Source organism: Anolis sagrei, chromosome 1, assembly GCF_037176765.1.
Source record: "Anolis sagrei isolate rAnoSag1 chromosome 1, rAnoSag1.mat, whole genome shotgun sequence".
NCBI lineage: Eukaryota > Metazoa > Chordata > Lepidosauria > Squamata > Dactyloidae > Anolis > Anolis sagrei.
In genome coordinates, this window is record NC_090021.1 from 198,184,451 (window position 1) to 198,210,560 (window position 26,110).

Genomic DNA, 26,110 nt, shown 5'->3' on the forward strand with positions numbered 1-26,110 from the left:
GCCATAAAGAAAGAAGACTCTGGGGAATGTGGAATGCGGAAGAACTTCATCGGTGTCGTTGATGGACGATGAAAAGCAGCAGCTCCCCTGGCGGCCAGAAAAAAAGTTAAATAGCCTTTGTCTGTTAAATGTTGTTTGTCAAACTGGCATTGAATGTTTGCCATATATGTGTTTACTATAATCCGCCCTGAGTCCCCTGCGGGGTGAGAAGGGCGGAATATAAGAACTGTAAATAAATAAATAAATAAATAAATAAATAACAGAATAAAGAGATTTTACCAGAACATGTAGATTATTTATAGGAGGGCTGAGGAATATGCAGCTTTGCAGATATTGTTGGGTTACAAGCTCAAAAGAACCTGATTAGTTGTGAGGGATGTTTGCCATTGCAGTTCAGCAACATCTGGAAGGCTTCTCTCTCTCCTTTGTTGATACTTAGAGTTGGTGCTAACATTGGCCTAGGAGTTCTGCGTAAAACATGGCTAAAAAATAGTTTTTTTCAACCAAATAGTAAATAAAATGCCATTAACAGCGACTCACCATGCATCTCAGCAGAGTCCCAGAAGATCAGACAGATGAACCAGTTTTCTTTGTAGCTGCTTTCTAGCCTAGTTGCTGTCAGTGGAAAGAGTCTATGTGAGATGGAAGTGGAAAGCAAAGACTGTAGTTTTTCCATTTCTTTCCCCCCCCCTGCTGGCTTTTCTCAGTAGGTTCTATATGATGGCATCAGAAAATAACAAATGAGCTTTGGTTTTTCCCCAGGGCCAATCTGCACAACTGTTTTTAGAGTTTCCCCTCCACAGTCGTAAAGCTTTTCTTTATTTCCCTAAACGTCTTGAAGGCACCAGAGGCAAATGTATTGATTTGGTTTGAATGTAATGCTAAGATAGCATTATGCACATGAGTTTTGGGCTCAAACCATCCTATTTCCCCTCTCTTCTTCTGACACAGCCAGAACAACCAGAAGTGCCTGAATTCATTTTCAAACAACTGTGATTTAGGATTATATTGAAACCTCATGCTATGGTGAGTCTTATTGTGGTTAAGAATAGTGGTAGATGGTCTGCATATGAGTCCTAGAGAGGCATTTAATTTCCCACCTCCTCCAAAATATTTTGTTTTTAAGAACTGACACATTTTAAAAAACCCTCCTCCTAAAAAATAGCAGATGACTATTTACTGAAAAAGGAAATGACTTCTGGTCATAGTGGGCCTAAAACAGATTGGGAAGTTTCAAAATGTGATTCTAGGCACTTCCACAATAATTAAAAAGACCAAAAACTCCCAGATTTGGTTTCTATTCTATCTGATATCTATCTATCTATCTATCTCCCCATATCCAGAATACTTGTTGTCATATCCTGGTATAATCAGATCATTATGAACACAATGGTCAATTTTCATCTAGTACGAAATGGGGGGAAATAGGAACAAAATCTAGGACTTTTTGAGTCAGTCTGGATGAATTGCCTCAAATGTGTACATGGGAATGTGTATCTGAGCACTGATTTCATAAAATACATTTTAGGAGCATGTATTCTGGAGGATTTTGGAGACCAGGGTTCAAATCCCAGCTCCACCACGGAAACCCACAGGGTGACCTTGGCCACATCACATTCTCTCAACCTCAGAGGGAAAAGAAGGCAAAAAAAATTTCCCTCTGAACACATTCTACAAAAAATGGAATGGAATCATGTTAGGGTCAGAATAAATCCAAAATGCCTTGAAGGCACAGAGTGAAAGTGGTTAGTTAAGAAGGGAACCATATTTTCCAATCCTCATGCCTAAAGACAAGAAGGAGGTCTCATTCACTTAACAATAAACCACTGTAACAGTTATTGTGTGACTGAAACTATTGCCCCAAATGGTTTGCTTACATCATGGGTTATCTGTGTGAGTGGCTGCACTTAAATAGCAACTATGTCATGGGAATGCATTAACCTGGTCAAGAATTCTTATATATCAAATTTTTACAATTATTTTCTGTTGCTATAGCACCATAAGAATTGAATGGTTGATTTCTGTGGCATTCATTGAAAAGATAAAAACATTTGCCAGAAGGTCCCAAGGTCCTTCCTGTAATCCCATTCTGTGGATTTTTAAAGTTTCCTGGTTTCCTACTATTGTTCTTTTGACAAAGGGAATGCGCATTCATTAATACACTAAATATTTTATTGACAAACTCTTCCTAAAAATGTCTCCAAAGGGATACTATGAAAGGTTGTTGCAATGACGTTCCAATCTCTGTTGCCTTTATGGTACCTGAACAGATGAAAAACCACTTTGAGCTGATACTGTTGAATCTTCATTTCACTCATCTTATTACAGATGTTGTGGTGCAGTTGTATTAATTTAAGGTCAAGGTCCTGTACATATTCTTTTGTGAAGGCCATTAACAGTTCTTTTAAAACTGAAAAAAATGCAGGCATCTAATTATCTCATGCTAACAGAATAGCAAGTAGGGAACATAAAGAGGCTCAACAACTTTTAAAGTGATGTGGTTTCTGCTTTGCTATCACTAGTTTTCTATAAATTTGGATTTGTGGAGAGAACAATCATTTTATACTAAACATTAAAAACAATTCATCGTGGTTAGAATATTATATAGTTACATATAATGTGGGGTCCTAGGCTCCTTTGAGTCATCACACTCATAGGACAAGCTTGGACCAGTCTCTGATCTACCTTTTGAGATTGTTGTAAGGATAATCAGAGAGAAAAGCTGTGAAAACTACTGTGGGCTCCTTAGATGAAAGTGAGATGCAAATGTAACTAATAAAATTAACAGTATATCAAGGACGAGGAATTTTCAGCCCTCCAAATATTTTGGCTTATAGCTCTCATCGCCCTACCAAGCATAGTCAATGGCAAATGATTAGGGGAATTGTGATCTAAAATATCTGGCGAACCAAAAGCTTTTCAACATTATTATATGTATGAAAATACATATTTTTGGTAGAAACTGAACTGCTAAACACTCTGGTCACAAATGCAGAATGTTAATACAATATTACAGGCAAACAAAATTGTTTGGTGATACTGAATTTTCTGGGATTTAGACTTCCAAACAAACATGCATCAGACCAATCTATACCATTTTCAACAACCTTTTGAGGCAGACCAATATTATTATCCTTAAATTATAGAGGACTATGCTGACAGTAGCTTGTCTAAAGGTATCCAAGTACCTGGCTGAGGTGAGGCAATTTTGATCCATAGCATGCCTCATTCTCCTAACCATTCTGTTGTGTTAGCTCTTATATAGCTGTCAAAATGTTCATAAGTGTGTTCTGGGAGAATCCTTTTATTTCGTAAAATACACCCAGTGGGGGAAGAGATGTGGAGTTGCAGGGGTTGTTTACACTTATAGGAATTCATTTTGACAAATGACATGCATGCCAGGAGCGAGTGGCACAGGAGGTGAGAAAATACAGAGCTCTGCTCTATAATTAATTTTATCTGAGAATATTGCTTACGTAGTGCTTGCCCTGTTGGAATTATCTGAAAGGTCCTTAAGTCTTGAGGCTCATCTTGGATCATGTTAGTGAACCAACTCTTATGAGTGGAAATATTTTCCTTTTTGCAAATCACTCTTTTTGCAGGTACACAATATTTTGTGTGTATGTTTGTAGTGGGGGAGAATTCTATGTCACTGCCCCTTAATACTCATCACTTAACAGATGGTTACTGCTGCCACCTTGGACAATATGGATCACTGGGCATGAGGGGGAGGACATTTCAAGCATTTATGTCCCAACTTTAGAAGTTCAAGTGGGTATTTCAAGTTCAAGAGAGTGTATCAACCCTACACTTAAAGCAACCGGCACATTAATTGTCATGGCTATCTATCTATCTATCTATTCCGTTCCCATGCTGCCTTTCTCCCACTGTGGGACACAATGTGATTTAGAAATTTTTAGAGTCCTGAATAATCTTGGGATTTGTAATATAGTGATGCATTCAAAGTCATTGTTAGAAAGAGCTTTAATTCAAATTCCTAACACTAGAGCTATTTAGGAGCACAGATTTCTAGGTAACCAAACAATAAATCCCAAGATTCCACAGAATGGAATGATGGCAGTTAAAGTGGAAGTAAACTGCTATAACTGTGGGTACACCATTGTGCATAAAGAAATCAAATTATGTCTACCTATCCATAAATAAACACGGCAGCACTAAAAATGGCAATGCACAATGTACCACATACAGGAGATTGCATTAGTCATGAATACAATACTGGTATTTGTTTACTGATAGGCAGGACAGTCACCCCAATGCCATCAAAAGGCTGTCCAGAGATGGTTGGATGAGGTGGCAATCCCAGATAGTACCTTTGCTGTCTCCAGCTATACCTGTGGAAAGGTCAGTGGAAATAACCGAGCCACTTGAAGAGTGGTCCAAGGAGCTCTATGTATTTTTGTCAGGAGCTGCAAAATTGTCATGGAACCCCAGTGCCACTTTTTAAACACTCCTAACCTACATAACCCATGCCCCCTTTGTCCATTACAAAAGTTGCAGGACTACTACTCTTGCTCCCCAAAACTAATGGGCATTTTTTTAAAAAAAGCAAATGAAGAGGACACACTTTCTGCTTTGGCTAGTGTGAAATGCCACGGTTTTGAATGCAGAAGATAACCACTCCTTTTGCCCTTTCACTCCCTATCCAAAGCAAGCCATCAAGTCATATCCTACATCCCAACCTCAAACAAAAATGGGCATAAACCTTTCTTTTAAAAATAACTCATAACTCATATTTGCTTGGTTAATATTGTAGTTTTTTAAATACAATATTGTAATATTGTATACTAATGCTTTTACGTCAAGCTGCTTTGAGTCCCATTTGGGGAGATAAAGTGGGGAATAAATATAATAATAATTAATAATAGTTATTATTTTAGTGGTAAGGAGGGGGTCCTATATAAAAAAAATATGTAAAAGAGAAGAGAAAAGTTGAAGGTACTTAAATTTCTACTCAAACAGGACATGAACACATCTGAATTGGGGCCATAGTCTCCACGAGACAAGATGGCACTCTCCAAAAGACGGGCAGGGAATTGAGGTTACATAAACAGGCAGTCCCAAAGCTCTGATATTTGGGAGAGTTGATTAAAGTCGATAAAAGACATTTTCCTGAAGTATATTTCCAGCCTAGATGGAAGTATAAAATACATTTCATTTATATAAAAGCACACCCTTAGAGATAACTACAGATAGAAATTAGTAAGAATGTTGATGAGGACAACTGAAGTACATCTATAAAACAGACTGAGTAGCCCTTACCTGGAATTCTGAAATCCAAAATACAGTACTCAAAAATGGTCCACACTGGTGACTAAGGGCCTTTCCAGACAGACCCAAAATGCAGGACCTGTCCCGCAGGATGGTGCCTACCCCCCCCTCCAGCCCCCCCCCCCCATTTCTGTCCCCAAAGCTACCAGAGATGCCTGCTGGCAGCTCATGCCCCTCTCTACAGTCCGCCTGGCACAAGAAAATGGCATGTCAGGAGTTGGGGGAGGAGGGATTTTCCTCCTCCTCCCTCCTAATGCATCATTTGCTCATGTCAGGTGTCCTGTAGAGAGGAGCCTTCTGCTGCTGCTAGGCCCCTCCTGTATGTTTGGGAGATGAAATGGAGGGCTGGAGGGAGGCTGGATGGCATCTGGGTCAACATTTGTTTGACCTGGGATGCCATCTAGCCACCCCTCCCAAGAAAGCCCAGGGTTTGGGTGGGGTGTGGGGACTACAACCCAAGATGAGGTGGGTTGTTTTCACCCACTTCCTCTTGGGTGTTAGCTCAGTGTAGAAGGGCCCTGAGATAGCGGTGCCGTTGCTTTCTGGTGGGCTTTATGTATGCAAACACAAAATGTTGTGTTTAAAATTATCTTCAGACTATGTGTGAAACAAATTTTGTATTTAGGCTTGTGTCCCATCTCTAATATATCCTATTGATTATGTATATGCAAGTATTCTGAAATTTTTTAAAAAAATACGAAACACTTCTACAGAACTAATTATTTCTATATACAAAGGTTAAGAAGGCCATTCAACTCCATTAGGTTTTATCGGGATGGTTTTATTTATCTTGTTTGGGTTTTAATAAGGGTTTAAGAGCACTTGCTAATATTTCTGGTTTTAACATGTTTTTATTGGCTGTAAGCTGCCTTGGCCCCTTGATTGGGGAAAGGCGGGGTACAAAATTCATAAATAAATGAATTCTGGTCTCAAGCATTTAGGCAAGGGATATTCAATCTGTGTTATTATATAGAACATTAGAAAATAATCAAAATAACAGTTGCACTAATTTTAACTCAGTCATTTATTACAAGTAGAATTTAGGTTTAGGTTCTTATATAGATTTTAACATCTTATTTGATCAATATGGACCAGCATGGGTTGAGTATTATCTGATTGCATGGAGGAACAAACAGAAAGACTTTTAGAAAAAAAAAACACTAAATTGACTGAGGGCCCTTCCATACAGCCCTGTACCCAAGAATATAAAGGCATAAAATCCCACAATATCTGCTTTGAACTGGATTATCTGAGTCCACACTCAAATAATGTGGGATTTTCTGCTTTGACATTCTGGGATATAGGGTTGTGTGGAAGGGCCCTCAGTCAATTTAAAAAAGCAGGTGATTTAAAAAAGCAGATGCCTCATTCTACTCTATTAAAAGTTGCTCCTAATGAGTTTAATGGGATTTAACTATTTTAAGTATTGATAGTATTATATTTAGACTGTAAGCCTTTGCATGTTTGCCTGGGCTCCACTGAACACACTGAGATTTTTTTCTGAGTAAACATTCACCAGGTCAAGCCTTCACAATTGTTTAACTGGAGGTAAACAGTTTTATTATTGAGCATGTGAAGAAATCACACACACCCTTTGGAACGATATAGCTCCAAAGGGTGTGTGTGATTTCTTCACATGCACAATAATAAAAGTGTTTACTGTCAGTTAAACAACTGGAACTTGGAAACATTAGTTTTTGGACTACACCATTTGAGTTCCCTGGTGGATTTCTTTTATACCAGACACAACCATACCTTGTACCGCTTTTTTACACTAGTCCTTGGCAGGAGCTGGGAATGTGCCATTGTGGATGGCCAAATGTGTCACTGAAATGCTTGGCACTGACACACACATTTTAAAAAGCTGAATGGTGCTCTTGGAGCTTATGCCACTCTTGGGAGTACACTGGCATGGCCCTGAAGGAAACAATCCAGGTCATAATCCTGGATACACTTGTTCCTTTGAAACCAGTGCAGCTTACTTTTGAACAAGCAGGTGTAATAGTAGACTGCTGTTATGCTTACTCCGATTGAACTTCTGATTGAATAAAGATTTTGGAAAAGAAGCCAATTTTAAAGTTGTAACATATACTTATCTGACGCAGATACAGGGATTGTATTGTATATGTTACAATACAATCTCTGCATCTGTGTCAGATAAGTTCCTAGACTTGGTATGAACATACAAAACCACGGATAATAGTGCACTATGAACTGTGGCACTGATTGGCTTTTTTAAAAATCACTCATGTATTCAGTCTATTTTACATGGAAATTAGTATGAAACAAATGTTGGTGCTATCACTCATACATTTGTTTTGTATTCATGGAATTCTCTAGAATTGCACTGGAGGACTTAGAAGATGCATAGAGAGGAGATACTTTAGTCGATATGGATACATGAAACTGCAGGTACTCCTCCTGTGAATACGGCAGATGTATTGTAGGAAAATTGCCTGACATTGCCTGGTTTTTGGCCAATGGTTTTGTATCTCATTTGAATAATACAAATAAGTGATGGCACCTACAGTCCTCAACATTTGTTCCATACTAGTTTCCATACAAAATTGATCAAAATCTGTGGGGGGGGGGTGTTTTGTTTTGAAGAGCCAGACTGTTCCAATTAGTTACAGAATTACACGAAGATGTACAAGATGTCCATATGACTCTAAATACAAAATTTGGTCAAAATGGTTTCATTACTGGAGGCTAGAACAGAAATTTGATGTGTTTCTTCAGGATGGTTTCTAAACGTTAATAAGTTGGAATGAAGGCTTCACTAAAGTGTTTGGTCTGATTGCCAGTTCAGTGACAATGGGATCAATGATGTGGATCTGTATAGCAGAACAGCTCAGAAAACCCATAACTATATAGTACAGAAGGAGAAAACATGAGATGAAACACAACTTTCTATAGATAGATTTCAGTTTTTAACTTGGACATAAAATATGGCTTTACATCCAACCAATGGAAATCATGCATGCAACCAAAAAAAAAGTGGTGGAAAGAGCATAGAAACCCTGAGATGAAATACTGAGATGAACTTACTTAGGCGATCCCTCGTTGGACGAGTAAGATGGTCTTCCATTATGGGTTTCCCTGTGGGTCCGTATGTGGCTGTGGAGCCCTATTCTTGCTCTGCATCTTCTTCCGCAGTGAGGGCATTGGTTTCCAGGTGGAAGGCGGTCCCGGTTGGGGTTGGCTTGACGCGCCTTCCTCCTGGCACGTTTCTCTCTTTCACCCTCCACTCGTGCCTCCTCAAGTTCTGCAGCACTGCTGGTCACAGCCGATCTCCAGCTGGAGCGCTCAAGGGCCAGGGCCTCCCAGTTCCCAGTGTCTATGCCAGAGTTTTTAAGGTTGGCTTTGAGCCCATCTTTAAATCTCTTTTCCTGCCCACCAACGTTTCGTTTTCCATTCTTAAGTTCAGAGTAGAGCAGCTGCTTTGGGAGACGGTGGTCAGGCATCCGGACAACATGGCCGGCCCAGCGGAGTTGATGTTGGAGGACCATTGCTTCAATGCTGGTGGTCTTTGCTTCTTCGAGCACACTGACGTTTGTCCGCTTGTCTTCCCAGGAGATTTGCAGGATTTTCCAGAGGCAGCGCTGATGGAATCGTTCCAGGAGCTGCATGTGACGTCTGTAGACAGTCCACGTTTCACAGGCATATAGCAGGGTTGGGAGGACAATAGCTTTATAGACAAGCACCTTGGTATCTCTACGGATGTCCCGGTCCTCAAACACTCTTTGCTTCATTCGGGAAAATGCTGCACTTGCAGAGCTCAGGCAGTGTTGTATTTCGGCGTCGATGTTGACTTTGGTGGAGAGGTGGCTGCCAAGGTAGCGGAAATGGTCAACATTTTCTAATGTTACACCATTGAGCTGTATCTCTGGCATTGGGGAGGGGATGGCTGGTGACTGCTGGAACAGCACTTTAGTTTTCTCGATGTTCAGTGACAGGCCAAGCTTCATGTATGCTTCTGCAAAGGTGTTGAGAGTGGCTTGTAGATCTTCTTCTGTATGCGCACAGACGACATTGTCATCAGCATACTGGAGTTCTATAACAGATGTTGTAAGTGCAGACTTTCAATGTGTTGTGGATAGCAGATTCTGATGTGGGTTTAAAGAGTGACTGTTGAGTTCTCAAAAATAAAAGACCATTGGTCAATCTATGGAGCAAAATATGTCAGGGCTATATTCTATCACCAAGCATCCCATGCTGTTAGGTGTGAATACATATGTGCATGACAATCACTCAAAGAATTAGAAAAATGTCAAAAAGTGACATTCAGTGGTATGAAATTGCCACCCAAGATCTAACACCAAAAACTGATCTTTCACATTGATTCACCCTACTTTAAATGCAGTAGAATTTGAAATAGGCCCATCCCAAAATCAGCTATGAATCACTGAGTAATGCAGTATCAAATTATATACCAGCAGATACATTTTGGCCGTCACTCTAGAGAAGATGTAGCATTGTGGTCAGTTACTCTCAAACACTTTCTCCTGGACAGTGGCTAGGAATATACCCAAAGCGACAAATAGCAAAGGATTTGTAAAGAAGCACTCTCATTGTTTAGAATCTTGCCAATTAACTTTCAAAGCTCAGATTATGGAGTTAAGTAACAGTGTTTACTAATGGAGAATAAAGGAGAGCAGTTAACCGACTATTTAAAATGGGTTCTGGGGCAATTGCTGTTTAGGCTTAAATGAATATCTGCAACTGGTGCCAAAATTCAGTATTAACCATTCCCATTTTACAAATGGAGATATTTATCCTAGTCAATGACTGACAATGCAGTGGGTAGCGAGGGATACAATGAAATCCTCTATTCAGATATACACCATTTTTTTTTAAACTACGTACACTCCCAAGTATGCCTGTATCTGACTCTGACTCTAGGTGTACTCCCTAATTATATTCATGAATATGTCATGGGACTTGATCAGAATATTTAAGACTCCAGCTTCAGGACATTTTTGTTTCTCCCATCCCAAAATATGTCTTAGGGCAAGATGCATGTGTAGCTTAAACTTCATCCTTGATATGGTTCACACTAAGGACTTCATCTCATGAGATAATTAAAATGTTTGTAATCATAGGTTTACCTCTAAGCTTCACCATATCCCATTTTGAAATTAAACAGAAGATTTTTCAACCCCCATCCTTTTCTCCATTTTCTTTAAGATTTATCAGTTTGATTTGGCATCACTTGGTAAAGACTTCTTTCCCCCACTGTCCCTACCCCATTTTCTTTTTTTTTCTTTTTTTTTAAAGAAACCCATAAACTTTCTATTTGTAATCTCAGGAGTTCACAATTATAGCCTGAAAAAATCACAACAACATATATAGAGGGGTTATTCTTAGGTTGCAGAATTGAGGAGGGAGGGGGTAAATGAAGCTTTAGCTCTCTTATATGTTTCACTCTGCTAGCTTTTGGATAGGCAAAACAATAGTCTGACAGCACAGCAGGAGTTTCACAGAAAACTGAGAAAATTGTAGGTAAGACTTCAAAAAGACTTTTATGAGAAGAGAGATAACACAGAAAGAAGGGGGGATGTTGAAAGAGGGAGCTCAGAGACAAGTGCAAGATTTGCATGGTTTACTGTGTTTTTCTCCTAAATGTTTGAATATCTTTAAATGCTTGGCCTCCTCAATCCCAAAACGGTAATAGTGGAAGAAAGGAATCAATGCTGCCCATCTCAGTTCCTCCCTCCATAGTGACATCATCATTAATAATAATAAAATAATAAAACTTTATTTATACCCCCCGCCACCATCTCCCCAAGGGACTCGGAGTGGCTTACAAGAGGCCAAGCCAAACAACACATCAATAAAACAGAAAAGCAATAAACAAAAAACAATACAATTAATATAAATCACATATAAACAATAACACACAAGGATTAAAAAACCTATTGCCGGGCCAAATGTAATAGTTTAAATTTTTAAAAATAAACGCTAGGCATGAACAGAGATAGGATGTATCTGGTAGGAGGGTTTTAAAAGAAATGAAGGGAGAGCAACCCAACGAGTAGTTAAAGTGCTTCTGAGGACATTTTGCTGGGAATTATTTCCTTATTCAGGGAAGGCACACTGGAACAGCCACGTTTTCAGGCTCCTCCTAAAGACTGCCAATGTGGGGGTTTGCTTGATATCCTTAGGAAGTGAGTTCCAGAGTCAGGGGGCCACCATCAAGAAGGCCCTTCTCCCTCATCCCCATCAATCGTGCCTGCGAAGGGGGCGGGAGCCAGAGCAGGGCCTCTCCAGATGATCGAAGAGATTGTGTAGGTTCATTACTTATAAAAGGGCGAGAGGGACTTCTCATCACATATTAAACTGAGTATTTTTACATGTCTCTATGTGGAGAATTGAAGGATAAGTTCTGGGATATAGGATATAGATCTGTGTAGAAGGGCCCCCAGAATATCAAGGCAGAAAATCCCACAATATCAGCTTTGAATTGGGTTATCTGAATCAACACTGCCATATATTCCACTTCAAAGCAGGATTTGTGTGATTTTATTCAGCTGTGTGAAAGGGGCTCCAGAGAAGGAGTCTCTCCCTTCAAAACCGGAACACCATAGGAGTCTCTTCCTCTCTCCAAAAATAAAAGCCCCAGAGAAGGACCCTCTCTGGGGCCCTTTCCACACAGCTGAATAAAATTCGACATTATCTGCATTGAACTGGAATATATGGCGGTATGGACTCAGGACGCTTCCACACAGCCCTATAACCCAGAATATCAAGGCAGAAAATCTCATAATGTCTGTTTTGAACTGGGTTATCTGAGTCCACACTGTCATATATTTCAGTTCAAAGCAGAAAAAGTGGAAGGGGCTTCAGATCACCCAGTTCAAAGCAAATAATGTGGGATTTTATTCAGATGTGTCGAAGGGGCCCCAGAGAAGTCTTTCCCTCCTAAACAGAAGCACCATAGGATACTCTTCCCCTCCCCCCAAATGCCCCAGTGCCCTTCCACACAGCCCTATATCCCAGAATATCAAGTCAGAAAATCCCACAATATATGCTTTGAACTGGGTTATCTGAGTCCATGCTCAGATAATGTAGGATTTTCTGCCTTGATATTCTGGAATATAGGGCTGTGTGGAAGGGACCCCCCCCCCCCTCACTGCAAAACTGGAGCACCATAGGTGTCTCCGGGCCCTTCCACACAGCCATATAACTCAGAATATCAAGGCAGAATAACTCACAATTTCTGCTTTGAACTTGGTCCCCTTCCATATAACTGAATAAAATCCCACATTATGTCCTTTGAACAGTGTGGGCTCAGATAACTCAGTTCAAAGTAGATATTGTGAAATTTTCTGCCCTGATATTCTGGGTTATATGGCTGGGTGGAAGAGCCCTGGGTTATCTGAGGCCCCTTCCACACAGCTGAACAAAATCCCACATGATCTGCTTTAAATTGGGTTATATGGCAGTGTTGAATCAGATAATCCAGTCCAAAGCAGATATTGTGGATTATCTGCTTAGATAGTCTGGGTTCTATGGCTGTGTGCAAGGGCCCTGAGTCCACACTGCCATGTATCCCAGTTCAAAGCAGATCTTGTGGGACCGTTTCCAGCTGTGTGGCAGGCACCTCTCTCTCAAGAAGAAAAGCTCCAGAGGAGCCTTTCCCGCCAAAAGAGAAGCACCATAGGACTCTCTCCTTCCCAAAATAAAAGCCCTAAAGAGGTCTGTGGGCTGAATAAAATCACGCATTTCCTGCTTTGAACTGGACTATATGGTAGTGTGGATTCAGATAACCCAGTTCAAAGCCGATATTGTAGGATTTTCTGCCTTGAGTTACTCTTCAAAATGAGACCTCTCAACTGAAAACAAAATCCCTATGGCTCAAGATTCCAACCTAGCTGTTTTTTGCCATCTTCTATTCTCAAGGCCCTTCCACACAGCCCTATAAACCAGAATATCAAGGCAGAAAATCTCATAATGTCTGTTTTGAACTGGGTTATCTGAGTCCACACTGCCATATATTCCAGTTCAAAGCAGAAAAATGGGAGGGGCCTCAGATCACCCAGTTCAAAGCAGATAATGTGGGATTTTATTCAGATATGTCAAAGGGGCCCCAGAAGAGTCCCTCCTTCCTAAACGGAAGCACCATAGGAGACTCTTCCTCTCTTGTGGGATTTTCTGCCTTGATATTCTGGGATAAAGGGCTGTGTGGAAGGGCCCCGGGATATATCTGCTTTGGGCTAAATTATCTGAGTTCATACTGCCATATATCCCAATTTAAAACAAAAAATGTGGGATTTTATTCAGCTGTGTGGAAGGGGCCCCAGGGAAGGAGTCTCTCTCTTCAAAACAGGAGCACCATAGGAGTCTCTTCCTCTCTACAAAAATAAAATCCCCAGAGAAGGACCCTCTCTGGCCCCTTCCACACAGCTAAATAAAATTCCACATTACCTGCATTGAGCTGGAATATATGGCAGTGTGGACTCAGATAATTCAGCCCAAACCAGATATATCCCAGGGCCCTTCCCAGGGATATAGGGCTGTGTGGAAGGGGCCTCAGTTAACCCAGCTCAAAGCAGATATAGTGGGATTTACTGCCTTGATAGACTGGGATATAAGGCTGTGTGGAAGCGCCCTCCGAAAACCCAGTTCAAAGCAGATATTGTGGGATTTTCTGCCTTGATAATCTGAGATATAGGGCTGTGCGGAAGGGCCCTGAATGTGGACTCAGATAACACAGTTCAAAGCAGATATTGTGGAATTTTCTGCCTTGATAGCCTGGGATATAAGGCTGTGTGGAAGCACCCTCAGATAACCCAGTTCAAAGCAGATATTGTGGGATTATCTGCCTTGATAGCCTGGGATATAGGGCTGTGTGGAAAGGCCCTGAATGTGGACTCACACAACCCAGCTCAAAGCAGTTATTGTGGGATTGTCTGCCTTGATATTCTGGGATCTAGGGCTGTGTGGAAGGGCCCTCAGATAACCCAGTCCAAAGCAGGTATTGTGCGCTTTTCTGCCATGATATTCTGGGATCGAGGGCTGTGTGGAAGGGCCCTCAGATAACCCAGTTCAAAGCAGATACTGTGGGATTTTTTGTCTCGATAGCCTGGGATGTGGGGGTTTTGTGGAAGGGCTCCGGGTTGGAGGCGCGTGGCTTGCCTCGCGGGGACCGTGGGCTCTGAGGGCAGCCTGGAGCGCCAAGAGGGGCCGGGCCCAGAGAAAGCGAAGGCGAGCGCCCTTCCCGCCTTGCCTGCTTCCCTCCTGGGGAAGGCAGGCCGAGGGCGGTCCGGGGCTGCCCTGACCCCGGCCCTGGGCGGCTCAGGGGCTGGAGGCGTGTGCTGTGCGCGGGGTGTGTGTGTGTGAATGAATGCGAGGCTTTCCTGAGGCGAGCCCGGGTTCCGGCGAAAGCGATTTGAATTTGGCTCGGCGCTGCTGTGCGCAGGCGTCCCCGCGGCTGGCTGGCTGGCATGCGATGCGGGCTCCGGGCGAAGCCTCCACCGCCGCAGCTGTTTGGGCTGGGAAATTCCAACATGGCAGAGGAGGAGGAGGCTGCTGCTGCTGTTGCCACTGCTGCTGCTTTCGCTCTCTCCACCGCGCACAGCCTTGCAAACTTGGAGGCACCTCCGAGCCCCGGCGCCTCTGCTTGATTCCTCCCCAACGCCGGTAAGAAGAGCCCGGACGCCCTCCTTTCATTCCCTCTCTCCCCTCTCCCCCTTCTCTCTCTCTCCCTCTCTCTCGGTTCCCCATTCCTCCCCCCTCTCAATGTATCCCTCCAAATCGCCTTTTAAACCGAGGAAGCGCCCAAATACTATGTAGCCACAGAACCCAGAGGGAAGGGAAAGGTGCGTGTGTTTATCTCTCTCCGTCCATGTGCTGCTCCCAACCTCCTAGCTGGGAAAAAAGAGGCCTGGCTTATTTATTTATCCCCTCGGTGGGAAGTCAAGAGGCTCCCAAGCCAGGCTCTGCTCTGTCTGTTTGCCTTCTCTCTCTTTTTTGTCTCTGTCTTTGTGGGTTCCTTTTAAAACAAGAGTTGACGCTTCGGAGGGGGGGCTTCGCTCTTTTCCCCGCCACTTTTGGACAAAAAGTGAGTTTATTTCCCATGTCTATACACATTGTTATTGTTAACTTCCAGGCGAAAAGCGGCGGCGAAAGAGGCGGGAGAGAAAACTAACTTTTTAAGCAAATGAGTGCAAATCAGGGGGAAGTTGGGAAGGGATGCTTGCGTTGCCCTGAAAGGGGGGCGTGAAGGTGTCAGAGGAGGCGATGCAGGGAAATGTATGGTCTCATGGAGGGGGGGGGGGGGAGAGAGAGAGAGAGAAAGAAAGAGAGAGGCTAGGTAGCACGGTGGGCGTATTGTTGGCCAGGGAGGGAGAGAAAGATGTATAATTTAATGGTATATACAACCCACTGATCCTATTACTATCCTCCCTGGAGCTCTTGTTAGTTTCAATGGGAAGTGAGTGAAATTGACATCGACTTGTATTCGTGGTCATGTGCTCGCTCTTCTCTCTCCCTCTCTCTCCCTCTCTCTCCCCCCTTTTCTTTCTTCTCTTGTGATCTGAGATCCCCCTTTTTGTTGATGTTGCTTTCCCACTTAATTATATGCATGTAGGTTAAATGAATACCTGACGAAAGGGCCCACGTTTCAAGGCAGTGACATTTGATAGCTGAGAGGAGAGAGAAAAAAAGTGGCTTTAATGAAAAGCAACCTTTGGAATTCCTGCTCCTAAGAAGAAGAAGAAGAGGAGGAGGAAGAAGAAAAAGAAGAAAAATCCCATTCAGCTGTTTTTTTTTTTGTGCTGCCAGCAAGAAATGATCAGTAGCACCAGTGTTTATGGTATGTCTGTTTTGGGATCTACTTATTTACCTCCTTTTCCTTTGCTTCTAAAAATGTTTGTTGTACTTCAGATGGTGATTTTTAAAACAGCATGATGGAAATCTCTGGAGGCTTTTCATATGGATACATAGAGATAAATGTTTGATGTCAGTGGTGGATACTCCAGCTGTATAAATAACCCATTGTGTGTGCGTATGGTCATATTTGTTTCCGATTCCTGCTTTGATTGTGGTGTGACTTTTGTTATCCTGTGTAAAATTGAAAGTTGCATGTTGCTGGCTGTGGACTGTTTACACTGGTATAGTATGTAAATTAGTAAACTCGCTGATTGTTAAAGGGCTAGTGCAGTTGTGGGGACAACATGCCCATATTTTTGCCGGTGAATATAAATATAATATTAATAATTAAATATAAATATAATATAAATATAAAATAATATAAATCTATTAATTTATTTAAATCTATTTTTTTTTACACTGGCAGACAATCGACAACTGTAGTTTTAGATTAGGGTACATGAATACCATGTTTAATATAGGTAGGAAAACTACTCCTACAATTCTTTGCTTTCTCTTGTCAGCCTCCACTTTTGATAATGGCCTGTATATTTTTCTTCTCTCTCTCTCTCTCTCTCTCCCCCCTCTTTCCCACCCCAATATATGACTGCTTGTCATTGCTCCTTTGTGCAAGTGCAAGGATCAGGTGCTTGGAACAGACTTTGAAAAAATATTGCAAAAATTATTTAAAATTGTGCGGGTTTGGGGTGTCAGTGAGTCTGACGAAATGGAGTATACGAATTTCAACTTTGATTTTTGTCCTCCAACATTCTCAAGTCCAAGGTGAGGAAGACTGTAGAACTGTTAATGGCAGAGTTGTGTTCTGCACATCAGCGCACAGGCAAAAATTAAGACTTTCCTAGGACCAGGAAGGATAGGGAATAGACTGACTTCTCATAGCCTGGGGCAGAAACAAATTAAGGGTAGAGCAAAAACTCATGGCCAGCGGTGGTAGTAGCCGAGGGATCCTGGATCCTTTGGAGCATCGCAAACCAGGATCCAAAGTAATGCTTGAGAACACTTCTCCAATTTGCACTCCTCGGCTGATGCTTGGAGGTGCCTCTTCTGCATCTCCAAAGTAAGCTCAAGCAATTGGTTACAATAGGAATGTTTATCTGATTGAATTTTTTTTCTTTTTTTGCATTTGGTACTTGTTGACTTTGAGGCGATCAATACTGGCGACTGTTTATTTTAGATGCACATAATTTGCCGTGAGACATGTTTTAACGGGGGAGGAGAGGGGGAGGGGATGAGAGCCGAAAGACAGGGCTTTCTCTCTCTCTTGCTCTCTCTCCCCCAACCCCCCCTTTCTTTCCTAGAGCTGTTGGAGCGAATGTGATTGCCAGATGGGAGATTTCCCTCTGTGATGTTAAAGCTGTAATATATATTCACAGCAGATTGGACCTGCTGCTTGTGATGAGGATATTACATTTATAAATTTTAAATCGGGAATTGGATAGTGTGCTGAGGGCTGAAATTGGATGGGGTGGGATGGTGGCCACTGTTTAAATGCAATTCTTGGGTGATGATGGTGGCAATGATGATGATAATTCTAACAGTAGTAATATACAATAATCATGGCTGGGCGATACTGCTTTATACATTGTGTGGCCTTCATCCCCCATCCTGTCCTACTGTATTCCCTTACCTTCTCCTCCCCCATATCTCTACCACATCTTACGTTTTCCTTATCTTGGCTAGGAGAGTTTTTTTTAAAATGGGCCTGAATTTTTTCCTGTGGTGGAGGTGAGAGAGAGGAAATGAGAAAATGAAAACATAATATAATCAGGCATGTGAATTACAAAATAAAAACACAGTGCAATGGTGGTTGCCAGCAAATATGCCTAGTTATTATTTGGTCTTCATTTTGTTTTGTTTTGTCCGAAGAAGTGGTCTGTCAGTGACAGAATCCTGAAATGCTGCTAAAGTGTAGGAGCGGATCACACTCTGGCAGTTTGGCTGGTACGAATTAAAAGTATGTTGTGGTCAGGAAATGAAAGCTACTGTGCCTCTTCTGAAGAAGCCATTTGTCAAAGAGTGCATGTATCAAGGAGCCACTTGTCACAATGAAGTGCCAAAAAAGAAAAGAAGGACAAAAAAACGTTAGAACTAAGTTGGAGAGCTTGCTTTTTGAGGTGACTACCCCATTTCTTCTTAAGCAAAAAAAAAAAAGTATAAACATCCAGGAAGGGAGCAGGGGTAAATAGGATGGATCTAGCTCGTATTTACTTTTTCTTGAAAATTTCTTTCTGAGATTTACAAAGCAGGAGATCTTGGTTTTTGCTGCTTTGATTCAATGTTGCACCACATAGAGAGGCATTGATATTCTTTATATAGATACAGATGGTGACTGTCAGATGCACTAGTCTTTTAAGCATGAATACATTTGTAGAGGAAAACTTGAGATGCTGTGCTACCTTTAGCGTTCATTAGCTGAGACTGTTCTCTACTTCCTGAGTATTGCATTGTCAGGATTTGATTTAGAACATTGGATGGCATAATACTGTTTTGAAATTGTTTTCCAAGTAGCAGTTGCAAGGGTTAGACTGTGGAGCAGAATCTCAAGAAAGATCTTCACTCTGTGGCGTTTGTCATAACTTATCTGTCATGGAATTCTGTTTCCATCACTAATAGGTATGGCAGGAAATTGGCACAGCTTTGCACCAATCAGGAGGACCTTTTTAAAGAACATCTCCTCCCTTATAGTTCCACTTTGACAAGTGCACAAAACAGGAATTCTTACTGTAAGCATTTGTGTCGTAAGCAGGACACACAGCTACCGACAATTCAGGTCAGGAATACCTTTTTATAACTAGAGTGCTCTGCATAATGAGCTTTAGAAAACTACAGATTAGGTGAAGTTTCATTGGACCCTCCAGGGAAGTCTTCAGCTTTCTTTGCTAGACTGTTTCAGTTAACGTGGGAAAGATCTATTTCTAGAAAAAGACTCTCTCTGATAAATTATTGCCTTTTGTGTCTATTCACTTGCTGATAAAAACAAAACAAAAAATGTAGTCGGAATTTAAGTGCTTTTTTTTTAAAAAAAAAGAAAGCAAATAATTGAATCTGATATTATGATTCCAGTGAGATTAAGTGTTGTTGTGTGATGCGTCTAAAGATACGCAATTGCTATCCAAACTTTGTGTGCCTGGCTATCAACCTCTCCACCCAGGCACCTACCCATCCACCTAAGAAAGCAGATTATTCTATTATAACCAGCTACAAGGCAGGGGGAAGTGGGATGTATGCCATTGGGATAGCCTACTAGAAGGTGTTTACTGCTGGACGATAAGCAATGGCTTCAGGTTCTGTTCATGAAGGCATAGTAGAGCATAGAACGAGTGGCAGCTACACCCCCTTCCCTCACTCCTCCCCAAATCAATACATCTGATACATCAAGGAACTTTCTCCAACTCCTTTCTGATGGCAGACTTTCAGCATGAAATCTCGATTACCAATATCTTCCATTGTAAGTTGCCGAAGAATATAATTCTGTAAGCATGTTACAGTAAAAATGCAATTGTCTTTGTGTTCTGATGTTAATCACATTTGTACTTGTGCTAGTTTATTTAGTTATTTTTAAATAGCTGGTAGTGTTTTCCCTTTCTCCTCCATACCTATCCCAACCATGTATAGTTTTCTCGTCGTAGGATTTGAGAGCTTAGATTTTCAACTTTTTATTGTACGATGCTCCAAAAAGAATGTGTTGTGGGGCATATGTTTTATGTGTGCTTTTAAAATATTGCTTTGGGGCAAATTATCATTCTGTTATGTGCATGGTTGTCAATTAGTTAGCTCTGTTGTGCATGCAAGAAATATTTGGATGTAATGACTGATCTTCCTGCAGTCTTAATCATCAATTAATCAGCTAATCTGCTTGTTTAGGAGTCATTTTAATGATACAAAATCAGCATGATAGCTGTACGCAGGAAATTCTCTTGCATGTTGTTTTTAATCCGCTAGTCTAATCTAGTGTTATTAGATCCAATAAAAGGAAATTTCAGGCTCTTTGACCTCAATTAATATATACCTTTATAAAAACTAAACTTTATATTGCATAACTTTACAGAAAGTTATATATTTAGTGACTTAAGTGTTTATCTAATTAACTGGAATTTCATCATGATTATTGATGGTGGGGAATTGTTACACGAATGTTTTTGTGAAGTAATGGAGCATTTTTACTGTCACTAGGCATGATAAAACTATTTCACTGGCATATTTAACCTCCTCCCTTCTCTACTTCCCATTCGGTTGTTGAACAAAAATGTAGAAATAGATGGAAATTTTCTGAGATGAAGAAATCAGACATTTATTTATCATTTGTTTATAATGCAAGTCTAGCAAAATGACACAAGATTATGATGATAACAATAATAACAGAGTAACTTTGAACCCATTGATTTATCTACAGTTGCTATTAAATCAGTATAGTTCTTTTTTACTTGGTAGAAGGCATATCAGTCATCTGCATCTAGACATTACACTCACTTGAATAGAGAAAACACAGCGGGCATTGAAAGTGCCACTTTCCTTCTGCCCTTCCACTTCCAGTTATGTTTTGCTACATCAAACATGGGAAATTTTACTGTATTATTCTTCATATGTTTACAGAAATAAATTCCTTTATTTGATAGGGTGTTTATACATCTGTTAATGTGTATAGGATTTTATTTTGTAACAGATTCCCCTCACTCCCATGCAAAGCCATGATTCTATATTAGGTTTATTAATATAATGGCATGATGCTTTTTGAAAAAATAGTTGAAGTTACTCTCCTTTTAAAGTGAAAAGTGATATGATTTCCGAGAAAGATTGTTTGTGGAACCCATCAGTATTAATGGGACAGGGATGGGTAAAGTTAGGAGTATTCTTATTGAGAGTGCAATGCTAGCCATACCTACTCAGAAGTAAATTTATTTGAATCAAATAAGGCTGATTTCTTGTTGAGTGCAAGATTGTAGCCTTTAAACTGCCCTTCCGCACAGCATTAAGCATGCTTATTTCTTGTAGGTGTCAGTTTCATGACGGAGTTTATATTTCTCTACAGAATTTTATTTACACACACTGTATCAAAAGAGTGTAAAATGTTTTTGAAATATATTTTGGAACACATAGGAATACAATGGGCATGTTGCATGAACTTTTAATTGAGAACATGAAATTCTCTTGTGGTATATGGAAGCAGCCTATTTAGTTTTTTAAACTCTTGCAACTTCAGGTTTTTGCTTTGTTTTTAAATAATAGAGATGACAAGAAGCTTGATATAGACAGAAACCCTGCATTTGCTATAGCCAGCTTATTGCAAAGTAACAGTTTGATTGTGTGAGCATAATTCACTGATTTGTGAAGCCTAAACTTTCAGGAAGGACAAATTAAAATTCAATTTCTCACTGTTTATGTTGGAGAAGGGATTCACATCTGAAAGGGAATGTCAGCTATGTTTCCTAGATATATAGCAGCAAATATGTATGCCTGTTGATTAGTGACAGTCCAGTAAACGTTTGTTAGAATGAATCTGGCCTTTTTTGTGTAGTATTAATAGAAATGGTGAAAGAAGAAAAAATGTAGAACTCAAAAGAAGAATTATGATATAGTAATACAACAATCTGTTTTAATGCAAACCAGATAATCTCTGTATCCAGCTAGCTCTGTGTGGGCACCTAATGACAAGGTATTATAGGAACAATACTAGTCACCTTTTTTATTCTAGCAATGTCAGTAATGGTTCCTGTCATTTGCTTCATGGCAGCATATTTTCTCTCAAGGCTAAGTTTTATTTAAAATGAAATGGTTGTTATTGTGAGGCACAGATATTAAATGCAGTGTTTCTTTTTCTCTTTAGCTAAACTAGGTTTTTCAAGAGTACTTCAGAAATAATCTTGCTATTATTGGGTATCAATGATTATTTCTGCCAAACAATTAGAAGTCATGCGAGTGTATTGCTGAAACATGTTGTCTTAAAGCAGCCTGTTAACTGTGAATTAACTGCATGCTTTCAGTTACAGTTTGAGATAGAATCACATATTTTCTGAGCCCAGGATGTTTATGATTACTAAAAGACATCAGTACTTTTTACAATATGTCAATGGGTACTATAAAATTTCTTAGGTAGTCCTGGTGAATCTCTTGTGTAGTTTTTGTGCCAATATATCACTTAGGTGAGCTCACATGCGCAAATACATGGTATAAAATGTTCAGCACCTTCAAAATAAGCACTTTTGTTTTCTGATTCATCTTCTGAATGTGCAAATGCAGTTTGAGAAATGGTTTATTACAGCAACTCAGTTTATTTTATACCTTGTATTGCTTGGGTAGGGATACTTTCTGGTTGCAACCGGGTGTGTCTTTCAACTTCTTGAACAATGGCAGAACTAGGAATTTTATTCTCTTAGGAACTATACTCTATAAATATGTCTAAATTTTCCCTTTGTACTTCTTTGTAAGTTTATCTGTATAGAAACTCCTTTTGGGAAAGCTTTGGGGAGTCAGAGGAAGTGTACAATTATCTACACAGGTTCTTTAAATTCAATTGACTTAGGTTATATTTAAGTTACCAGTGTGTAGAACTGCAAACCCAGTTCAAAGACTCTATGTTAACTTTGGGACCTGTACACCCTTGTTTTGAGGAAATGAAGATAAATGGTTCAACTGCGATTTAAATCATTTATGCTTGTGGATTTCTTTCTTTTCTGGGCAGAGTGCCGGGGCACCCAATTTCACATATGTATTTAATAGATTTTCATTTTCCCCATATGTATGGGTTGGTAGCTTTTTTGCCCATAATTCTTACAGTTAAAAGCAGGCGGGCAGGAAGTGTGAGGCTCTGACTGTCTGAATACTTATTTAGGAGTGAGTCTTACTTCTGAGTAAAGACACCTGGGAACAGGAGGCATCACTATGAGGTTTTGTCCCAGTGCTTCTGAGTCTTGTGAAGTGATTAGTGCTGCTGTGGAAGTATGTGGTGACAGCTGTGCTTAGGGATGTGAAGAAACCGTTAAGTGCTGTAACATTAACCTTTTCAGTCTGTCTCATGCAAAGTGTGAACTTAGTTTTGTTAGGATGTGCAGCAACAATTGCCTCAGCCTGCTGCTCTTCCATGCTCCCATTACCTTTCCTCATCGGTCTGATTGCTTTCTGCCTCTCTGTGTTGACATGGAGAAACTCATAAAGTCAGTGCTGCACGAATACAGTTTGAAGACTGATATAAGGCATCACATTTTGATACCTAAAACAAATTTAAAAATCAAGCATCCTTTTCAAGTCGTAACTGAGGCACCCAGGAAGGTCCAGCCACTATGTATCTGAGCACACTTGAAGGGGTGCCATTTATTTTCAAAAGAAATTTCTGCCATCAGTCATGAATGGCTCCACCACAGAAAGAGAGATATCAAAAGAGCTCAGAAAAGCAACAATATTCTTTCATGTTCTCGAGTACTCAGACACTTAGGAGATTGTTTCCAAGGAGGGAAAAGAATTGATCCTGTTTTGAATTCCTTGTTGTTGGCATTTGCGAACTGCGGTCTGTATCGAGAGTTATAAAAATTAAATTTCTGATCCATTGAGCTCATAATGTGAATACAAATTCACTTCTGGCATATGCACCTGTGAACCACATAGAAAAGTGTGACTGGGAAGCAAAAACACTGCCACAAAAGACTGGATGCTTAAACATTTTACTACATCCACATTACAGCTTCTTTACTTAATATTACTGCACAGATTTTTCATGAAGAACAGATATGAAGCTCATGCAAACAGCTGCAAGTTTCATTGCATTCATTTGGGATTATTTGAAAGTTAAATGTGCATAGAAGTAGTCCCGGCTCGCAAAAGCTGCAGCATGAACATTTCCTTCCAAGTGAATCTTAACTGAATTCAGTGTAAACTACTTCTATAGAAGATGTATATAGGATAGGGCTCTAATAGCTGCCACCTAATTACCTCCCCTAGCAGAAGTCTGACTTTGTAAGAATCTGGCAGATAAAGGCTTTCCGAACACTTTTATCTTTGTTCCAGCAAACCTGCTTGTTTCCTCTAGTCAGCTGCTGTTCAATACATAGAAGCAGAGCTAGAAAAAAAATATGATGACCAAATTGGGACATCAAAGTCATTATCATTAAGAAAAGAAGATGCCTAGCAGGCATGGTAGTCCAAGAAAATGTAGGAATTCTGGGAATGGAATTGTTCCAAAACTTGGAAAAGCCATTTTTGACTGCAAGTCCCAGGATCCCCTGGCTGACATGCTGGGAGTTGTAGTACAAAATATATTTTTTTATCCAGCCTCAGTCACAAAATAAGAGGAAGGAGAATTAAAAGGACAGTGAAACACTTTAATATGAAAGTTTCTCTATTAGAAATATGGATACTATATTCTGACTTTTTTTTGTAAAGGCAGTGAGCGAGTACATTTATTGCTCAAATACAGAACTGTTTGTACCATAATTGTCTACAAAGCATTTAAAAAACACCTATAGGTTGGTGTAGATACCTGTCCATTAACATTGTTAGGATTACTTGAGAGTAAGTGATCTGAGTGCAGAAGCTTATTGAAGCAAATCTATATTTGAAATGGCTAATGAAGAAACGAAAGAACAAGAAACATCTTGTGATCTTTGTTTCATTAACCCCATTACTTTGAACTGTTGCTAATTATATGCCATGCTGTGGTATGTGCTGCAAAATATATACAGTGTAAAGCTTACTCCTGTTTCTTTTTTCCTTTGTTTCTCTTTCATCAATCCTGCTAAATTCCTCAACAGCCATAGTGCTCGGATTGAACTGGCTCATTATCTCTATGTAAAAAGCTAGAGAGTTAAGAGTACTTGTAACTCAGGTTGCTTGCAGCTGGGATGGCTTCCAATGTGTGTTTATACACATTGTGTTTATACTCGCCCCATATTGGAAAAAAACGTCTTAAAGATATTATTGGGTTTATTTTTAACTAATTCTACTCTATAGGCAGGACTAGAAAACCTGAACGATTCAAAAAGTCCCTGAATGACAGGCAAGCTCATGGTGACCCACACTGGAATGTTTCAGGAAAGATTATCCGTTTCGGCGTGTGCTTCCTAGGATTTCTAAACTTGCCTTTCAGTTCATGTTACCCAACATTGTTTCAGCTGTTTTACTTGGATGCGATCATGACAATTATTGGAATTTTTGGGTAGTTTAACTCTTCATGTGATTCACATCCGTGTGTGTCTTATATATTGTTGAAATGGTGTTCTTCATGTTGTTGACATAAGCACAAAAATTATTAAAATGTTTCATTGACTTGGTTCTTTCTAATGTTGGCTATCCTTCAAAGAAGACTGGTGTTGTACACAGTATTGCCACAAGTTTGGTTAGGTGATTATGACAGTCAGCTTAAATGATTTGGACACAAGTCTTTCTGATTCCAGTCTTACCGCTGCACTGCATTGTATTAATACTGTATGTCTTAGAAAAATAGGGTGGGTTGTTGAATCTTACAGGCATTATCTTTTCCCACATCATTTGTTAGTTGCTCCAAGTTTAGGAGTTGCTTTTCTGTATAGAGAGCTATAACAGTGTGTGTATGGGAAAGATTAGTTTGTCCTTTTAAATACTTCTCTGCGCCTTTGCGGAGACAGAGCTACATGCCTTGTATAGCTTTATGGATTTATTGGTTGCACAGGTATCTAAAGCACTAAGGAGTATTTTCCTGCCAAGCGGTGTTGCCACGTTTTCAAAATAGCAGTAATAGTTGAAATACATGACATCCAGGTTTGACAACTAGGAAGTAGCTGTTAACAAGTTGTGTTTTACCTAAATACCAGATGAAATTATTTCTTTTCACCTAGCCATGTATTTCTATGTAAAATTAACATATTGTCTATATTCATAAATTACATGAGGCATAAATTTCTGTCTTTATGAAGGATTTTGTTTGAATCTTGTTCAATCTGTATAAAAGGAAAAGCTTTTC

At 40.1% G+C, this 26,110-nt stretch overlaps 1 protein-coding gene across 3 annotated transcripts in view; it reads left to right on the forward strand.

Annotated features, from left to right (window-relative positions):
- The first annotated feature begins 14,544 nt into the window (after positions 1 to 14,544).
- FIGN (fidgetin, microtubule severing factor) overlaps positions 14,545 to 26,110 on the forward strand; it is a 152,739-nt gene continuing 141,173 nt past the window's right edge. For 2 of the 3 annotated variants that reach the window (XM_060778068.2, XM_060778077.2), the window contains exons 1-2: positions 14,545 to 14,931; positions 15,881 to 16,105. In XM_060778068.2, the coding sequence (XP_060634051.2) occupies positions 16,081 to 16,105 (25 nt within the window). In that variant the 5' untranslated portion in view covers positions 14,545 to 14,931; positions 15,881 to 16,080. Of the gene's footprint in view, positions 14,932 to 15,880; positions 16,106 to 18,927; positions 19,631 to 26,110 lie in introns of those variants that run through there. The other variant, XM_060778060.2, reaches the window with a different exon arrangement.